This window comes from Phaethon aethereus (assembly GCF_964289735.1).
Source record: "Phaethon aethereus genome assembly, chromosome: 29".
Taxonomy (NCBI): domain Eukaryota; kingdom Metazoa; phylum Chordata; class Aves; order Phaethontiformes; family Phaethontidae; genus Phaethon; species Phaethon aethereus.
Window position 1 is genome coordinate 1,506,344 of NC_138605.1, and position 18,472 is coordinate 1,524,815.

Genomic DNA, 18,472 nt, shown 5'->3' on the forward strand with positions numbered 1-18,472 from the left:
GATGGGGAAACCGAGGCACGGGGGGGCCGAGCCAGGCTCAGGGGGTGTCTTCTTTTAGGGGAACCCCGGGACCGACGGCATCCCCGGCGCGAAGGGCTCGGCGGTGAGTGCGGCTGGGGACGGGGTGACCGGAGCCCCTGGCCGGGGGGGACTGGGCTCGGGAGGGGTCCCGTCCTGGGTGGGGAGGGGCTGCCGAGAGCTGAGCTGGGACCGGGGGGACGCGTGGGGACCCTGGGGGTCGTGGGGGATGCGGGGGGAAGCTGGGGGGTCGGAGGATGCGGGATGCTGGGGACGCTGGGAGGATGCTGGGGGCACTGGGTGATGCTGGGGGCACTGGGGGGATGCTGCAGGCACTGGGTGATGCTGGGTGCACTGGGTGATGCTGGGGGCACTGGGGGGATGCTGCGGGCACTGGGTGATGCTGGGTGCACTGGGGGATGCTGGGGGCACTGGGAGGATGCTGGGGGCACTGGGGGGTGCTGCAGGCACTGGGAGGATGCTGGGTGCACTGGGGGGATGCTGGGGGCACTGGGTGATGCTGGGGGCACTGGAGGGATGCTGGGTGCACTGGGTGATGCTGGGGGCACTGGGGGGATGCTGCAGGCACTGGGTGATGCTGGGTGCACTGGGTGATGCTGGGGGCACTGGGGGGATGCTGCGGGCACTGGGTGATGCTGGGTGCACTGGGGGGATGCTGGGGGCACTGGGGGGATGCTGCGGGCACTGGGTGATGCTGGGTGCACTGGGGGGATGCTGGGGGCACTGGGAGGATGCTGGGGGCACTGGGGGGATGCTGAGGGACACTGGGTGATGTTGGGGTTGGGTGATGCTGGGTGACGCTTGGGGACCCGGGGTGGCTGGGGGCTGTGGGGACACCGTGGGTCACGAGGTGCCAGGGGACGCGAGGATGCTGGCGGATGCGGGGACACTGGGGGAGGCGGGAGGCCGCGGGGGGGCACGGGGGGGCGTGGGGGGGACACGGGGCCGGCCAGGCCCCCCTGACGGCGGCCGGCTGCCCGCAGGGCGCCCCGGGCATCGCCGGCGCTCCAGGCTTCCCCGGCCCCCGCGGCCCGCCCGGGCCCCAGGGTGCCACCGGCCCGCTGGGACCCAAGGGACAGACGGTAAGAGCCCCCGGAGAGCCCCCCGAGCTGGGGACCGCAGCCCCGGCCCCACCCACTGCCACCTGGCCCCGCCCACCGGCAACACACCCCGCCCACTTGCCAACTGCCCCACCCAGTCTGTAACATGCTCCGCCCATTGTGCCGCAGGCCACGCCCCCATTCCCCAACCCCTTGTGGGTCCCCTCCCATGTCACCTGCTCCTGGTCCCCAAAGGGGCCACCGGGAATGAGGATGGGATGGGGTGGGATGGGGTGGGATGGGGTGGGATGGACTGGGATGGGGACTGGGATGGGATGGGATGGGACAGACTGGGATGGGGACAGAGATGGGGACAGGGATGCGATGGGACAAGATGGGATGGGATGGGATGGATTGGGATGGGGATGGAGATAGGGATAGAGACTGGGATGGGGTGAGACAGGATGGGGATGGGACTGGATGGGGACAGGGATGGGATGGAGATGGGGTAGGGTGGGGACAGGGGTGGGGTGGAGTGGGGTGGGATGGGGTGGGATGGGGTGGGATGGGGCCAGGGACGGGGCTGGGCAGGAGGGAGGGGACGGGGCCGAGGACGGCGCCGGGGCCGGGCGTGGCGGGAGGGAAGGGGCTGGGGACGAGGCTGGGAAGGGGCCGGCGCCGCGGGGACGCCGCGGCCCTGTCCCCCACCACCCTCCCGCTCCGCAGGGCGAGCCCGGCATCGCCGGCTTCAAGGGCGAGCAAGGACCCAAGGGCGAGACGGTGAGTCCCGGGGCGGGGGGGCCGCACCCAGCACCCCCCACCTCGGCTGGGGGTCCGTCCCGCGGCCCCTCGCTCCCCGGCCGGGGCCGGAGCGTCTCGTCGGCGTCTAACGAACCTCTTCCCCTAACGAGGCCCCTCGAGGGGCAGCGTCCCCCCTCCCGCGGGGGAACAATAGCCGCTGTGTTCGCCCCCCCCCCCCCGGGGACATTCCCCCCTCGCTTCATTAACCAGCCTCAATGCGCGGGGCCGGGTCCCCGCCGCGGCGGCCGCCCAGCCCCGGCGCCGGCGGGACACGTGGCGCGGCGAGGGGCTCCTGCCCGGCACCCCCGGGGTCTGTCATTTATTGGGGGGGGGGTATAGGCAGGGCCCCCCCCGGCGTGCTGTGGGGGAGGAAGGCTCCTCCTGACCCCTTTTCCTCCTCTTCCTCAGGGACCCGCAGGACCCCAAGGTGCCCCCGGGCCGGCTGGTGAGGAAGGCAAGAGAGGAGCCCGCGGTGAACCCGGTGCTGCCGGCCCCGTGGGACCCCCTGGAGAGAGGGTGCGTGGCCCCCCCGCACCCCTCCAGCGAGGTGCTGCCCCCCCAAAACCTCCCCCCTGACTTCACTCCTCCTCCTCCTCCTCTTCCTCCATAGGGCGCTCCCGGCAATCGCGGCTTCCCCGGGCAGGACGGGCTGGCTGGACCCAAGGTGGGACGTCGGGGTCACGGGGCGGGGGGGTGGTCCAGGAGGGTGACCGCCCCCCTGAACCCCCAAACTCACCCCGTCTCCCCGCTCCCGCGTAGGGTGCTCCGGGCGAGCGCGGCCCCGCCGGCCTCGCGGGTCCCAAGGGAGCCACCGGCGACCCCGGGCGCCCCGGAGAGCCCGGGCTGCCCGGAGCCAGGGTGAGAGTCGGGGGGGGCAGAGCCAGGGGGAGCTGCCGGGGTGGGGGGGGGGCTCCCCACTGCCCCACGGGGGGCTCGGCCGGGGCAGGACAGTGGGGGTGGGGGTGACACCGGGGGGGGACCCGCTGGGGTCAGCGCAGAGGCTCTTCGGGGTCTTTTCGGGGCCAATAAGGTCCTTTTTGGATCAATAAGGTGCTTTTGGGGTTGATAAGGTGCTTTTGGGGTGAATAAGGTGCTTTTGGGGTCAATAAGGTGCTTTTGGGAGCAGTTAAGGTGCTCTTGGGGTCAATAAGGTGCTTTTGGGGTTGATAAGGTGCTCTTGGGGTGAATAAGATGCTTTTTTAATTCGGTGCTTTTGGGGTGAATAAGGTGCTTTTGGGGTGCTTTTGGGGTCAATAAGGTGCTTTTGGGGTTAATTCGGTGCTTTTGGGGTCAATAAGGTGCTTTTGGGGTCAATAAGGTGCTTTTGGGGTGAATAAGGTGCTTTTGGGGTTAATTCGGTGCTTTTGGGGTCAATAAGGTGCTTTTGGGGTCAGTTATGGTGTTTTTTGGGGTTGGTTAAGGTGCTTTTGGGTGTAGCCAAGATGCTCTTGGGCATTAAGAAATTCTTTGGGGTTGGTTCAGTCGCTCTTCGGGGTTAGTGAAGAAGCTCTTTGCTAATTAAGATGTTCTCTGGGGTTATCAAAGGTGCATTTGGGGTTAGTGAAGATGCGATTTGGGGGTTGCAAAGATGCTCCTCGGTGCCAGTGAAGATGCTCGTTGGGGTTAGTTAAGATGCATTTGGGATTAGCAAATCTTCGGGGTTAAGGTGCTCTTCGGGGTGAGCGAAGATGCTTTTTGGGGTTGGCCACCATGCTCCTGAGCCCCTGTGCCCCCCGTGTGAGCCCCAGGCCAGCACCCCCCTGCGCCTCGGGGCCGCCCGCTGCAGCCCCCTCCCCAATTCCTTCCCTCTGCCGCAGGGTCTCACCGGCCGCCCGGGCGATGCTGGTCCTCAAGGCAAAGTCGGCCCAACCGTAAGTGATGCCCCGCAGGGCGTCGGCACAGGATGGGGGACCGGGGTCTGGGGCGATCCCCGCTGACGACCCCCTCCCCGCAGGGTGCTCCCGGCGAGGACGGCCGCCCCGGCCCTCCCGGCCCACAGGGTGCTCGCGGCCAGCCCGGCGTGATGGGTTTCCCCGGGCCCAAAGGTGCTAATGTGAGTACGGAGCGATTTCTACCCAAAATGGGGCTGCAGCCCAGGCACGGAGCCCATCACCTCTCTCCTCCCTCTAGGGCGAGCCTGGAAAAGCCGGTGAGAAAGGACTCCCCGGTGCCCCGGGGCTGCGGGTGAGTTGTTTTCCCTCCCTCACCGCCCCCCAAAAAACGCACCTTGGGGTCGCTCCAGCATTGCGGTCACCTGAGGCATCTGCGGTCTCCGGGTGGGGAAACTGAGGCACGGGGGTCTGGAGCCTCGCGCCTGGAGCTCAGCGATGGTTTTTCTCTTCCATAGGGTCTCCCCGGCAAGGACGGCGAGACGGGAGCTGCCGGCCCCCCGGGACCTGCCGTGAGTGTCACAGGGCCAAAACCCGCTAGAAATGGGGGGGCTTAGGGGTTGTAGCCCCCCTCCAAACCCTGGTTCTGCTGGGGATGGAGCTTTCACGCTCCCTGGCCCTCGTGGTGCTGGAGCACGGAGATTTTGGGATCCTCCCCCACGATTCTGGCTTTGCCCAAAATCTTGGGGTGGGTGAAGCCCAAACCCCGGCAGGTTTCGGGGTCCTTCACCGCTGTCCTTCCCGCAGGGTCCCGCGGGCGAGAGGGGAGAGCAAGGAGCCCCCGGTCCCTCGGGCTTCCAGGTGAGCACAGGGAAGGGGACGGGTTGGGGTGCCAGGCTCGTGGGTCACCCCGAGCCCCCGTCCCCGAGGGTCTCGCTGCCGCCGGGCTGACGCTGCTGCTTTCCCCCCCCAGGGTCTGCCCGGGCCACCAGGTCCCCCCGGAGAGAGCGGCAAACCCGGAGACCAGGTGAGGCCCCGTTTTTCCCTCCTCCCAGGCGTTTTCTGGCTGCAAAGAGGGGGTCAGAACCCCTGGCAGCCCCCGGGGCTGACCCCCGACTCTTTTCCCCCCGCCGCAGGGCGTTCCCGGAGAAGCCGGTGCCCCCGGTCTCGTCGGTCCCAGAGTAAGTATCACCCGTCCGCCCAGCAGCGGGGACAGGACGCCTCGCCCTGTCCCATGGCAGGTTTTGGGGGGGCTCCAGGGGGTTGGCGGAGCCCGGCCACCCCCATCCAGGGCCATTGGCTCCCCCGGGCCCGGTGCCTCCGCCGCAGCCCATCCCTTCTCCTCCCAGTACACCCCAGTACATCCCAGTCCCTTTGGGGCGGTGCGGGATGGATGCTCTGCCCGCTGTCCCCGGGGATGTCCATGCAAAGGACGTTGTGATCCTCACCGTGGCTCCGCGGCCTCGTCCTAACGCTGTCCCCCCTCCCCGCCCCAGGGTGAACGCGGCTTCCCCGGTGAACGTGGCTCTCCCGGCGCACAAGGGCTGCAAGGTCCCCGCGGGCTCCCCGGCACGCCGGGCACCGACGGGCCCAAGGTGGGTGACGAGGGGGGACAGGGCTCGGGGGCTCGGTGCCACCGGCAGAGCCGTGAGGCCGAGGCTCTGCATACGGGGGGGGGCGGCACCCCGATAACCGCACCTTTGCTCTGCTTTAGGGTGCAACCGGACCGGCCGGCCCCAACGGCGCCCAGGGTCCCCCGGGGCTGCAGGGGATGCCCGGCGAGAGGGGAGCAGCCGGAATCGCTGGTCCTAAGGGAGATCGGGTAAGTGACGGGTGCCGGAGGGTGTCCTGAGCGGCGTCAGGTCTCAGCTCAGCTCACGCCGCCTCCGTCTCGCCCCGCAGGGAGACGTTGGCGAGAAGGGCCCCGAGGGAGCCCCCGGAAAGGACGGCGCACGCGTAAGCGGGACGGGGGCGCGGCGGGAGGAGGGTGGCCGGCGAGGGATGCTTGTGGTGGCCTCGTCCTCATCTGTCTCTCATCCGTAGGGTCTGACGGGTCCCATCGGTCCCCCCGGCCCTGCTGGCCCCAACGGCGAGAAGGTGAGAGCCCGGGCAGCCCCCCGGCTGCTGCCGCCTGAGGGAGATGCCACCCCCCCCCCCCAACTCTCCATCCTTTCTTTGCCAGGGTGAATCCGGCCCTCCTGGTCCATCCGGTGCTGCCGGTGCCCGCGGTGCCCCCGTAAGTGCCGTGCCCACCTCCCTCCCCCGGTGCCGGCGGTGCCACCGCTGGCCTCGCTCCCCCCTGGCCCCCTCATTTAACCCCCATCTCTCCGCCGCAGGGCGAGCGCGGTGAGCCCGGTGCCCCCGGTCCCGCTGGGTTTGCCGGCCCCCCGGTGAGTATTTGGCCCCGTTCCCCCCGGCGCGGGTGCGGCGTCGCCTCGACCTGCTCACTGCGGCCGCTTCCCCGCAGGGCGCTGACGGGCAACCCGGTGCCAAAGGCGAGCAAGGAGAGCCCGGGCAGAAGGGTGACGCCGGCGCTCCCGGTCCCCAAGGTCCCTCTGGTGCACCTGGCCCGCAGGTGGGTACAGCCGGGGCAACCCGAAACGGGGGCGAACCCCGCGGGGGGTCCGTAACTCTGGGAAATTTGGGGCATCGCCCGGCCGGTGTGTTGCAGCCCCCCCCCCCGCCATGTTTCTAACCCATTTTCTTTCTCTTTCCAGGGTCCGACTGGTGTAACTGGTCCCAAAGGAGCCCGGGGTGCCCAGGGCCCCCCTGTGAGTATGGGGGGGTGGGCTGCGGGTGGCTGGGGGGAGCGCGGTGCAGCGCCTGAGCCGCCTTTCTCCTCCCCTTCCCCAGGGAGCCACCGGATTCCCCGGCGCCGCCGGCCGCGTGGGACCACCCGGCCCGAATGTGAGTCGGGGGGCAGGCGGGATCTTTGGGGGGCAGCCGGGATTGCTCAGGAGCAGCCGGGATCTTTGGTGGGCAGCCGGGACCACTCACCACTGGGGCTGGGAGCTCGGGAGATGCCGCTTGCTCCGTGCCGGGGGCCAAGCAGCGGAGGGTCCCTGGGCTAAGCAGCCCCTGGGTGACACCGGGCAGCTCATCGGCCCCGAAAAAGGGGCTTTTCTGAGGGTCTTCAAGCGCAGGAGCCGACCCAGAGCCCCGAGCGGTGCCAGGGTGCGGGCGATGAAGGGGGAAAAGCCGCCTCTGTTTGCACTGACCCCGTCTGCTCCTCCCCACAGGGTAACCCAGGCCCCCCCGGGCCCCCCGGCTCCGCCGGCAAAGATGGTCCCAAGGGTGCTCGTGGCGACGCCGGGCCCCCGGGCCGTGCCGGCGACCCCGGTCTCCAAGGTCCTGCCGGTCCCCCCGGCGAGAAAGGCGAACCCGGCGAGGACGGCCCCGCGGTACGGTTGTTGGGGGGCAGCTCCCTCCACCCTCCTTCGGTGCTGTGCCCCCACCCCCCCGGCTCTGATCCCCCCCCTCTGCCTCCCCGCAGGGTCCTGACGGTCCCCCCGGCCCCCAAGGTTTGGCAGGACAGCGCGGCATCGTCGGTCTTCCCGGCCAGCGTGGCGAGAGAGGCTTCCCCGGGCTGCCGGGGCCATCGGTGAGTCGTCACCCCCCGGGCTGAGCCCCTTCCAGCCACCCCGTGCCCCCCCAGAGCGAACCGCTCCCGGCAGCGGTGCCGTCCCCGCCGAGAGCCGTGGGAGCGGCCGAGCTTGGCTCGCCTGACCTCAGCGCCACGCATTTGGGTGTTTCGAAGCCTGTGCGGCAGCTCGGAGGCTGCCAAAGCCCCGGCGGGGGCTGCAATGAGCCACCGGCCCCCTTGGGTGCAGCTCGAGCACCCCAGGGACCCCCATCCCGGGTGCAGGTTGGGGTTTGGCAGAGCTGCCGGTGCCAGCGGCATCGGGGCCGGGCAATAACCGGTGTCAATTTTGGGCAGAGGATCTGGCAGCCTTACAGCGAAGCCGAAGGGCTGCGCCGGGACCCTCCCGCGCGTCGCCTCATGGCTTTTTTTTTCCCCCTTCCCTTCACTAGGGCGAACCTGGAAAACAAGGAGCACCCGGCTCTGCGGGCGACCGGGGTCCTCCCGGCCCTGTGGGTCCCCCCGGTCTGACAGGTCCTGCCGGTGAACCCGGGCGTGAGGTAGGCAGCACCGCGGCAGGCGGGGAGAGAGCGAAGCGGGACGGTGGCTCTGTCCGTGCCGGGCTGGGGATCATCCCGGCGTAAGCCCGACGGCGGCGCCGGACGTTGCTAATGCCACAGCCAGAGCTCCCTGTGCCATAACCCGGCTCCTGGCAATCGCCGGCACCTTTTCACCGTCAGTTTTTGCTCTGAAAGGGGAGTTTCCGTGTGTCCTGCTCCATCCCAGGGTCAAGACTTAATTTCTCCTTTTATTCCCCCAGGGTAACCCCGGCTCCGATGGACCCCCCGGCAGAGACGGCGCAGCCGGCGTGAAGGTGAGCTTGCCTGCGTGCTTCCCCCGGCGCTCGCCATCCACGTGCCCCCTCGTCCCGGCCAAAAATCCCGCGGGGCTGAGCATCCCCTTCTCTCGGTGCAGGGCGATCGTGGTGAGACGGGTCCCGTGGGTGCCCCCGGCGCTCCCGGTGCCCCCGGCGCTCCTGGCCCCGTCGGTCCCACCGGCAAACAAGGAGACAGAGGCGAGACGGTGAGTGCTGGCACCTTGGCGAGGGAAAGGGCTCGTCAGGTTTGAGGGTCTCGTTACGGGAGACGGGACCCCCCCCGAGCGCAGATAAACGCCAAAATAGCAGTGGTCCTTCGGGAGCAATGAGCTACTCGGAGTAATTCCGTTCGCGGCCGTCGCTAATTCAGCGGTGCCCCGAGTGCCGTTAGCGGCTCCGAGCACCTTCCCGAGGATTCACGAGCACCGGGAGCCCGGTTTGGGCTCTGCCTACACGCAAGCACCGCCCGGGGAGCCGTAAGCGCTGGGAGGCTTAACCAGGGAAGAGCTGCCGGGGTATTTATTTGCAAGGATCGTTACTCGGCGCCGAGTATTTAAAGATGCCATTTGGTGCCGGCAGCTGCCGATTCCCTGCAGGCAGGGCAGCGGGGCCGGGTCAGGAGCCCCCGAAGGCACAGGGCAGCCCCCGGCACCCCGACTCCCCTCTTTTCTCTCCCTAGGGTGCACAAGGTCCCATGGGTCCCTCGGGTCCCGCCGGCGCTCGAGGCATGCCGGTGAGTGACGCTGGGCTCGTCGGGGCGTCCTGTGTGCCACGCACGGGGTCCCGGGGTGCGTTGGGTGGGGGGCTGCCACCCTGAGCATGTCGTGTCCCCTTCTTCTCCCCTTCCAGGGTCCCCAAGGGCCTCGCGGTGACAAGGGTGAGACGGGAGAGGCTGGAGAGAGAGGGCTGAAGGGCCACCGCGGCTTCACCGGGCTGCAGGGTCTTCCCGGCCCCCCCGTAAGTGTTGTTTTCGGGGTCTCAGCGCTCGGCCCCGCCGTACCTCGCCGCGGAGCTGGATGCGGCCCCTTTGGGGTCCCTGCAGCCCTGGAGGGAGCCCTGAGCCCACGCAAAGGCTGCGCTGAGGCCGAGCGTCCGGCGGTGCTGCAACCGTCCACCCTCGCTTCCTCCTCAGGGTCCTTCTGGAGACCAAGGTGCTGCTGGTCCCGCCGGTCCCTCCGGTCCCAGGGTAGGTCCTGCCTGTGGCATCTGGGGAGACGAGAGGAAAAGGAGGCACCTCCGTCCTTTGGCCCCCCGGCGTCGCCTGCCTCGCGAGCTGACCCCCCCCGTTTGGGGCTCTCTCCTAGGGTCCCCCCGGCCCCGTCGGCCCCTCTGGCAAGGATGGCTCCAACGGCATGCCCGGCCCCATCGGTCCCCCCGGCCCCCGCGGACGAAGCGGCGAACCAGGTCCTGCGGTGAGTAAAAACGCCGGCGACGGCAGGGAGGGGGGGGTCCAGCTCGTGGAGCAGCCCCTCAGGATTGCATCTTCTTCTTCCCGTAGGGTCCTCCCGGAAATCCAGGTCCCCCCGGTCCTCCCGGCCCCCCAGGCACCGGTATCGACATGTCGGCTTTCGCTGGCCTGGGTCAGCCGGAGAAGGGTCCCGACCCCATCCGCTACATGCGAGCGGACGAGGCCGCCGGCAGCCTGCGGCAGCACGACGTCGAGGTGGACGCCACGCTCAAGTCCCTCAACAACCAGATCGAGAGTATCCGCAGCCCTGAGGGCTCCAAGAAGAACCCGGCCAGGACCTGCCGCGACATCAAGCTTTGCCATCCTGAGTGGAAGAGCGGTAAGAGCCTCCATCCCCGCCTCCTCCCCTCACGCGCCTCGGCGGATAGCGAGGTCCATGGCTCTTCTTGTTCTCGCCCCCAAAACCTCACGTTCATGCACCGTTTGTCCTCCCCGCTTGCAGGAGACTACTGGATTGACCCGAACCAAGGCTGCACCTTGGACGCCATCAAAGTTTTCTGCAACATGGAGACAGGCGAGACCTGCGTCTACCCCAACCCCAGCAGCATCCCCAAGAAGAACTGGTGGACCAGCAAGACCAAAGACAAGAAGCACATCTGGTTTGCAGAGACCATCAACGGCGGCTTCCACGTGAGCGTCCCCGCGAGCTGCTGCGGCACACCGGAAGCGGGGAGGGAGGTTGAGCAGGGGAAGGTGTTGGGTGGCTGGTTGGAGGGTTGGGATGTCCTTCCGTGGGGCTACGTTGATGGACGTTATACGAGGGACAGGCTGTTCTCAAGGACTACATTGAAAGCTTGGAGTTGGGTCAGCCGAGCCGTGATTTTTGCAGCTATCTGGGAACATAAAGTACGGGAATCTCCCTCAAAAGGCGGCTGAAAATAGAGTTGTTGCAACACCCGCAGGCTTTAACGTCTCGCCTCTTCCCTCCAGTTCAGCTACGGCGATGAAGACCTGTCTCCCAACACGGCCAACATCCAGATGACCTTCCTCCGCCTCCTGTCCACCGAAGGCTCCCAGAACGTCACTTACCACTGCAAGAACAGCGTCGCCTACATGGACGAGGAGACGGGCAACCTGAAGAAAGCCATCCTCATCCAAGGGTCCAACGACGTGGAGATCAGAGCCGAGGGCAACAGCAGGTTCACATACAGCGTCTTGGAGGACGGTTGCACGGTAAGTCCACGGGCGCCTGCGAGAGAAAGATGTAGACGATGAGTTGGGGCTCACCCCATGAGGTTGCTGTTGGTTTGGAGGGCTCAAGAGCATCCGGTGACACCCTTCCTCCCCATTTTCTCCCCAGAAACACACTGGCAAATGGGGCAAGACAGTCATCGAGTACCGATCGCAGAAGACCTCGCGCCTGCCCATTGTAGATATTGCACCTATGGACATTGGTGGAGCCGATCAGGAGTTCGGCGTGGATATTGGCCCAGTCTGCTTCTTGTAAAAAGAATTGTTTTATTTGTGTGTTTGTTTGTTGTTGTTGGTTGTTGTTTGGTTTTTGGTTTTTTTATTTTGGTTTGGTTTTTTTTGTTGTCGTCGTTCTTTTTTTTTTAAATCCAGCCCAATACCATAAAAGAAAACTAAAAAAAAACCCACCCAACGCCAAACCCACCCCAAGGAGTATTTTCCAATCGCTCGTACGACTTCTGCACTGAATGGCTGCAACGACCCCTTCAATCCACGCCCTTCCGTCGGGGACCACCGCCTCTTTCCAACGCCGTCCGGGGCAGGCTGCGAAATAAAAAACAACCCCACGGTCTTATTTATTTATTCTCTTCCTGTAAGACCTATTTTTTAGGTCAGGTGGAGGTGGGAATCTAACTGGCAGGTACGATGGCCCTTCCCTGCAAAAGGGATCTCACAAATCCAGGTATCACGAATCCCCTCCCGTCCCCATCCCTCCCCCCTGTGTATCACCAGCAGGAGTGCTAATGTATAATACGACAAAAAAAAGGCAAAAAAAAAAATGGTGCTATTCTTGTAAAACAAGTCTGTATTTTTTAACATCAGTTGATATAAAAAAAAAAAAAAACCTTTTGGTGGAAAGTACAAGTCGAGCCGGGTTTTGGTTTTGTCGCTCTCCAGAGGCGCTTGCTGCGGTCTGACTCCTTTCTCCCCATTTCTCAGCTGTCGTAAAGGAAGGTTTTGGGTCAAATATCCAACTTTTCTGGGTTGAGGCTACCTCCCGCTAAGGGACAAAACCCCCAAACCCAAATAACTCCCCCCAGAAGCTGAAGAAAGGGAGGGACAAACCCTTTTAAGTGAAAAATCTTGAAACCTCGGGAGACAACAGAGCTATGAGGTTTCTGCTGAGGGATCTCTTGTCCCATTGCACCCCTAAACCGAACTGGGGTGACTCAAGGCAAGCGCTCGGGACACCAGTTACAGGAAACCAGTAAAACCAGTGGGGAGGGGGACACCGAGACCAATCTTCATGCAAATTATTATGGCCTCTAACCCTCCTCGCCGCTGCCTTGGTCCCATTTTGTACACGTAAAAAATACAATTTCAGGATGTCTTTTGCGATACCGAAGGCAGCGGCGTTCGCCGCCGTCGCGTGCGCACGCTGGCGTAACGCGCCTGCGCCTTTACGGTTTAATAAAAAGTTACATACGTAAATCCTTCTCTTACAAGGTTTGCTAATTAGAGGAAAAGCCTCCGTAGTTGATTATTATTTAGGTTTTTTACTATATCTTAAAGAAAATTAGCCCAAAGACCCCACGAGAGGTGCAAACACACTCGAGCTTTACGTGCGGGACCTAAGAGGCAGCTGCTGAGCGGGGAGACCGCGTTTCATGCCAGTTAAAACCTCAGCTCTCTGCATCCGTCGATAGCAGGGGCACTGCAGTTCTTCATTACGAGAAATTACGGCTTTAAAGGATTTGAAAAAAAAAAAAACAAAACAAAACACTTTTAAAAAAATGCTACTTTGAGGCCCTCATCTCAATTTTAAACGCTCGCAGCTGGCAGCGCAGCAGCCGCCGCTCCCGCTGAAGCACCTGAGGCAGGCTCCGCAGGGCTGGGGTCTTTAAAAAACATTGGCAGAAGAAATTCATTAAAAGGGATTGAAGGATTAGGAAGGATTTTTCAAAATAAAACGCCCTTTAAAAGGCCAAAGTGCTTTGCCACATGACCCGGGGGGGGGGGGGCACCCCTAATTATTAGTGCTCTGGCTCCCCGCTGCTGGCTGGCGCACAACTAATCCCAGGCAAAATCGTTCTGTTCAGCCAAGCGGCAGGTTTAGGGTTCCTGCTGCAGGCACCCCCCAAAAAAATCACCTAGTGACCTAAAAAAAATGACCTAAAAGCAACCTCCCCCCCGCAGGCTGCTTTTAAGAGCTGGGTTATTTCAGGGGCTGCAGCCAAAGATGGCAGCGGGGGGAAAGGCAAAGCTGGGGAGCAGGAGGCTGCGGCACCCCACAAGGAGAAACCGAACCAGCGGGAACCGAGCGCTGGGAGGGAGGAAGCTCAGGAAACGAGATGGATAAAGAACAAAAGTTTGCGATTGTTTCATCTTCCTTGGACGGGACGTTCGACTCATCATAAATCGGGGGGGTCGCGAAAGCTGCGCGAGAAGCTCGTGACCGGGATCACCGGGGACGGCGCAGCGCGACAGCCGCTGAGGTTGGGTGGGCGACGCCGGTTGCTGGTCCCAGCCGCCCCGGGCGGGAATGGAGGTGCTTCGCTGCTCCCCCCGTTGAGTTTCTTGGCCCTCACTCCCCAAAAATCATCAGCAAAACAGGTACTTCTGGGCAAAAGATGACCAGTCATGAGGCTGAGCACTAACTCTAGGACAAAGTTTGATTTCTAGAGGAGAAAGCCAGAGCTTTTCTTCAAACACAGGACACCGCACCATAACATACCACTCGGCTTTAATAAGTAGAATTCAGCTCTAGAAACCCCGCTAGGCAGAAATGCCACTTCTTAAACCAGCAAGGTGTGGTTTTATTTCACGCTCGCCCAAAATAAAGCGTCCTTCATCGCGAACCGCCCAGATCCGTTTCCCTCGCAGCCTGTACCTGTGCACACACACTCGCACAACCTCGCATCCAACAGGCAGCCAGACAGGGGTAGGTGCAGGCAGAGGGGAAACAAAGGCAACTGTGGCAATCAAATTCCAGAAAAACTACAAAGGGCGGCAGCAGAATGAAACCCTCCGAGCTGCAAATGGCGCAAGGCTGCAGCGAGAACCGCGGCAGGCTGAGCTTTCGCGTTTATTTGCTTTAAGAACGTAGCCGATACCATCCGTCGGGAACAGCCGGCTCCTGGGAAGCAGGAAAAACCGAACTCCCACAAAACGAATTTAAATTCGCGCTCGCTCGCGGCTGGCGCAAGTACAAAGTACCACCAAGCTACAAGTTCCCTGGTTTCAAACCCCAGCAACCCCGCAGCCGCCGAACACGGGGAAGAGGAAGGTTCAGAGCCACGTGCAGAGGAGGGAGAGGAGGAGGAAGGGCTAATCCACACGGACCCTTCGCACGTCCCCCGCGGCGCCGCGCTTACTGAGGCCGTTTTCATTAAGACGGCGGCGTTTTGATATTGGTTTGCTGTAGGTGGCCTCAGCTGCCGGCAAACGAAATCCGCACAACAAAGAAACGCGTCTCAAAGGTTTCCATTCCTTTGCCTCTTTCTAGCGCAAGTTACAGAGGTGGAAGCCTTATCTGCGAGTTCCTTACAAGACCTTGATAAAAAGGGATTGTTCTCCTTTGAAACAAACCAGTGACACGCTGCCACTGAACAAAAGTGGAATAAATTAATTGCACAGAACTAATTAGTTTACCCCGAAAGGACCCGACACAGCGCTAAGCTTCAAAACAGCTGCAAAAATCAACTCTAAACCTTCGGGATCTTCAGACCCCAAAGCATGAAACTTGAGAATCCAGCTTCCCTATCAAAAACTAGTTCTTCAGGACCGAAAAGGAAGGCAGGCCCAGCAAGACCCTGACTTTGGGAAGGGACCCGTTTACTTGCACATGAACACCCCCCCAAGCGGGTTTCGTGGACAGGCCAGCAGTGCAGCCCAGCTGCACGGGGAAGAACGCGAAAAAGACCCAGAGCTTTCGAGTATCTCCCATCAAAGTCACTCGCGATCCCTCTGCTTCCATTTGAAAGTTCCTGGTCTCTTCTAGAAATTCATCTGCACAACCATCCGCCCACAGAAAACACAGGCCGTGCCCTCAGGGCTTGCTCTTGGCTTCGGCTGCGCCCCGTGTCAAGGGGGACAGCAGCGGCAGAGGGTCCTGGGCAACCGTGGAGTTGGTACTGCAATCCACGTAGTGGTACGTTTCCAAAGCGCTCTGCGTCACGTGGCCGATGTACGAGAGCTTCACCGATGTCCTGGGAGAGGGGAAGAGCAGTTTAGTGGGGACAGGGCCAGCGACAGCAATCCCTCTAGCTAAATAAAAAAACCCAGCAGGTTTTACACTCCTCACATAACTCCTCTGCCCCCTCGAAAGCTGCAGAGCCGCTCAGGTTTTTGCTCAAGATCGCTCGCGGCAGCAGGCAGGGATATGCAGAGCTGGCGCGTGCGGCTCCCGGAGCACACCGCCCCTCATGTGGAAGCTCAGCGTGGAGCAATCTGGTGTCTTCTCCTCTCTGTCTTACATTTCACCCAACTGTGTCAACTGGCCTGGATTAAAAGCTCACACAGTGAACCAGGCCGGGGCACTTGCCAAGCGGGATTTTCTTCGTGTACCCTAGATTTGCTGCGGCAGCAATTCCCTTTTGAGTCAGGAGCCGAGCAGAGAACCACCTACCTCATGAAGATCACTATGTTATGTACCTTCACCTTGGGAAACGTGCAAAAGAAACTGGAAGAGATCAAAATAAAGAAATAGGTCAGCACGGACTAAGCCGGGTTGCAGAGCCACTCGCGTTTCTCGGTATCGTCTGGTGATGTTTTCCCTTTGGTGTTAACTCAACTCAAGACACAGTCAAAAACCGTGTCACAACATCCTGACAAAGTGGCCTTTCAAGTCATTTCTGGCAAACAGTTACTTTCCAGGAAGTTAGCAGAAAATGAGCCATTTCCAGAGCAAATTCTAATTAAAGCAGCTTAAACCCAGCCTCTTCCCCAGCTCTATACAAAGAGTAGTAAATCCTTACTACACGTAGGAGAAAGGTCCACCCAGCTCTGCCTTCACAGTGAAATTCACCTGTAAAAGAGAAAAAAAATAAAATACATTCACCTGCAGCTTTAGTACCTGCTTAAATCCACCCCTTTCGGAGTCTCTCCTACTTGCTGTTGCCTTTCAGCGGGTGTGCATAAAGCACAGGCTGCTCCAGCCATAAGACTATTTTGCCAAGCAAAGCTTTAAGGTATAGGTAGGCGATCACCAAATTAACGCGTGGTGGTGCGCGGGTTTCATATTCGATTGGGCGATGCTTCTATTAAAGGGCAATGAAAGAGGAATACCAGTTTGTCACTCAGCGGCTGGATGCTGGAGACGTTGGTGATCTGCTGGGTTCCCACAACAGTGTTCATGTATTGCACCTGACTAGTCAGGCTGGTCACCATCACCGAGTAGAAGTTGGAGTTCCTGATCCGTAAGGTGGCCTGGACAGAGAGAGGGGGGAGATGTGAGTAGTAGCAACCGTCCTGGCAGCTCAGAGCAGAATTTATTCCCTCAGGAACGCAGGCGCGCGAGAACTTTACCGTGATGGCGAGAACGACAACGGAGTTCTTCTTATCGAACCAAACCTGAACCACTTTGATACCGTCGTCATCCACCAGGACAGAGTGTGGGAAGAGGAAGAAAACCACCAGCCCAGATACCAGCAGGCAGAGCAGCACCGACAGCAGGACATACAGCTTCCTGGAAGAGGCAGGGAAGGGGTCACCTCCTTTGCCCTAACACAGCATCTGCAGCCGCAAGAGACCTTGTATCCGAAACCCAACCTAGCCAGCAAACAACACATATTTGTTCTTCTCTGGAAGAGACACAGACGCGCTGCTGTAACGTTTTCGATATCTGAAATTGCTCAAAACAGTCACCCTTTAAACAGCTTTTTTTTTGGTAATGAGTAACCAAAGAATCATTTTTGCTCCCCCCGTAGCATTTTCACAACCTAGTATTTTTGCTGTTGGTACAGCAGCTTCTTTCTAAAAGCTTCAGTAAAGGGCGCGGGGACGAAGCGTGTGAGTAGGATCATTGTTTCTGCGTTCACCCCACAGTGAGATTTCACAGGAAGCATTTAAAGTTACACTTTAAATTGTATTTGTTGGCATACTTGGATGAAAACAAACCACTAGACAAAGGAGAGGCTGCAGATCGGGTGAAGCGTTCAGTTGCAGCAGTAAACGAGGAAAGAGCTTTGTTTGCTCTTTGCAAAGATGCAACTGCTCTCTTCCTACAGACTTACGTTCTCTGCGGACGAAGCCGTTGGTCACTGTAGGGTATCAGAGCCACCAACTCATTTACCTGCTCTGGAAAGCAAAAGGAACACGTTAACCAATTCCACAGGCGTGCAAGGTCGCTCACGTAAATAAACAACTTTTTCGTTTTGTATTTAAGCCCGAGAGGAGCCGTCACCTGTGGGAATGCAGCCGGTGCCTTGGCAAGTGGGACAGGTAATGCTGTCCTGCCCTGTGAATTCAACATACGGAAACTTGGCAATGTCTTCCACACGGTCTCGGCTATCAAGTAAGTCATCATCGTCGTCCTCAGCCTTCTTCCTCTGCCTTGAGGCAGTGTTATTAACGGAGAGGGAAAGCACAGAACCCATTGCAGCTGCTGTAGAAAAGCCACATAACCTGTGACAGAGGCAGCAAGAGCAGCCCTGGTCGTTAAATGGGTTTTCAATCCGCTCCTGGCCAACAAGGAAACCCCGCCCTGAACCACAGGTATGACGGGAACCCCCTTCCCGCACAGGCCCATGCCCAACACCCCTTAGAGAAACACCCCCCCCCGAGACACCCTGCCAGCACCCCCCACAGAGAGGCACACCCCCCCCCCCAGGGATGACTTCCACAGCACCCCACAAGAAGGGACACCCTACCTAGGGACACCTCAAGGGAGGCTCATTTCCAGGCAACCCCCACCCCCCGAACCCAACAACCTCCACACAGACAGACCTACACCCCTCCACCACAGACAGCCATGCCTTCCTAGGCACCCCCCCACAACACCCCCTCCCCCAGAAACAACCCGCACACAGACACCCAGAGCCCCTCAAACGACCCCACAGGGACCTGTCCCCCAACACCCCCGTGAAGAGCACCCCTCAGCCAGGGGGGCACCCCCAAAAGCCGCCCCCCCCAGCCCGCGGCCCCCTCAGACCCGCCGCCGCAGCCTCACCTCCATCCGCGCAGCCGCCGTCCCTATGACAACGCCGCGAGGCGGTGGTGGGCGGACCAGCCCTCGCCCCACCCCTCCGGCGCAGGCGCACAGTGCGTAAGGCGGGATGGAGAGGGCGGGTTTCCGCAGAGCCCGCCCCCTCGCTAGGGCCCCGCCCAGTACACGCCCGGGCGGGGCGTTTCGTCACGGCGGGGCCGCCCCATCCCCGAAGGGAAATGGGCGGGGCTTTGGAAGCACCGCCTCACCGTGACGAACTGCCCCGCCCGGGCGTGCCTCTCTCTCAGCGCGCACGCGCTGGACCGCCCCGGGGTGGTGCCCATGGCCCCACCCTTTTGGCGAGGTTGAGGGGCGGGGCCGGCGGTGCGCATGCGCCGGAGCTACGCGGACGGTGTCCCCGCGGACGGGGACGGGGCGGGGTTAGCCGAGGCGGGAGTGTCCCCGTACGCATGCGCACTGCAGGGCGCGCCCCCTACCGGCGCATGCGCGCACGCGGGGCTGGCCGCTGCGGCAGCGCGCGCATGTGCGGGGGGGCGGGGCCC

The 18,472-nt window shown here is 61.9% G+C and overlaps 2 protein-coding genes across 2 annotated transcripts in view; one reads left to right on the forward strand and one right to left on the reverse strand.

Annotated features, from left to right (window-relative positions):
* Positions 1-12,160, forward strand: part of COL2A1 (collagen type II alpha 1 chain) — a gene marked incomplete at its 5' end in the record, with an annotated part of 12,610 nt that extends 450 nt beyond the window's left edge. Inside the window, 35 exons of the mRNA XM_082011844.1 lie at positions 59-103; positions 1,023-1,121; positions 1,806-1,859; positions 2,289-2,396; positions 2,491-2,544; positions 2,640-2,738; positions 3,698-3,751; positions 3,835-3,933; positions 4,011-4,064; positions 4,228-4,281; positions 4,517-4,570; positions 4,683-4,736; positions 4,846-4,890; positions 5,206-5,304; positions 5,424-5,531; positions 5,612-5,665; positions 5,753-5,806; positions 5,892-5,945; positions 6,046-6,099; positions 6,177-6,284; positions 6,427-6,480; positions 6,563-6,616; positions 6,949-7,110; positions 7,203-7,310; positions 7,742-7,849; positions 8,110-8,163; positions 8,265-8,372; positions 8,846-8,899; positions 9,016-9,123; positions 9,299-9,352; positions 9,471-9,578; positions 9,665-9,953; positions 10,077-10,264; positions 10,565-10,807; positions 10,935-12,160. Of these exons, the coding sequence (XP_081867970.1) occupies positions 59-103; positions 1,023-1,121; positions 1,806-1,859; positions 2,289-2,396; positions 2,491-2,544; positions 2,640-2,738; positions 3,698-3,751; positions 3,835-3,933; positions 4,011-4,064; positions 4,228-4,281; positions 4,517-4,570; positions 4,683-4,736; positions 4,846-4,890; positions 5,206-5,304; positions 5,424-5,531; positions 5,612-5,665; positions 5,753-5,806; positions 5,892-5,945; positions 6,046-6,099; positions 6,177-6,284; positions 6,427-6,480; positions 6,563-6,616; positions 6,949-7,110; positions 7,203-7,310; positions 7,742-7,849; positions 8,110-8,163; positions 8,265-8,372; positions 8,846-8,899; positions 9,016-9,123; positions 9,299-9,352; positions 9,471-9,578; positions 9,665-9,953; positions 10,077-10,264; positions 10,565-10,807; positions 10,935-11,081 (3,243 nt within the window). The 3' untranslated portion in view covers positions 11,082-12,160. The remainder of the gene's footprint in view (positions 1-58; positions 104-1,022; positions 1,122-1,805; positions 1,860-2,288; positions 2,397-2,490; positions 2,545-2,639; positions 2,739-3,697; positions 3,752-3,834; positions 3,934-4,010; positions 4,065-4,227; positions 4,282-4,516; positions 4,571-4,682; positions 4,737-4,845; positions 4,891-5,205; positions 5,305-5,423; positions 5,532-5,611; positions 5,666-5,752; positions 5,807-5,891; positions 5,946-6,045; positions 6,100-6,176; positions 6,285-6,426; positions 6,481-6,562; positions 6,617-6,948; positions 7,111-7,202; positions 7,311-7,741; positions 7,850-8,109; positions 8,164-8,264; positions 8,373-8,845; positions 8,900-9,015; positions 9,124-9,298; positions 9,353-9,470; positions 9,579-9,664; positions 9,954-10,076; positions 10,265-10,564; positions 10,808-10,934) is intronic.
* A 2,653-nt stretch (positions 12,161-14,813) lies between these two features.
* TMEM106C (transmembrane protein 106C) lies at positions 14,814-17,361 on the reverse strand (the record flags this gene model as incomplete). The annotated part of the gene is made up of 6 exons (XM_082011908.1): positions 14,814-14,973; positions 15,393-15,446; positions 15,742-15,791; positions 16,052-16,451; positions 16,999-17,062; positions 17,169-17,361. 6 exons carry the CDS (start codon positions 17,359-17,361, stop codon positions 14,814-14,816), a joined length of 921 nt encoding a protein of 306 aa, XP_081868034.1.
* Between the last annotated feature and the right edge of the window lie 1,111 nt (positions 17,362-18,472).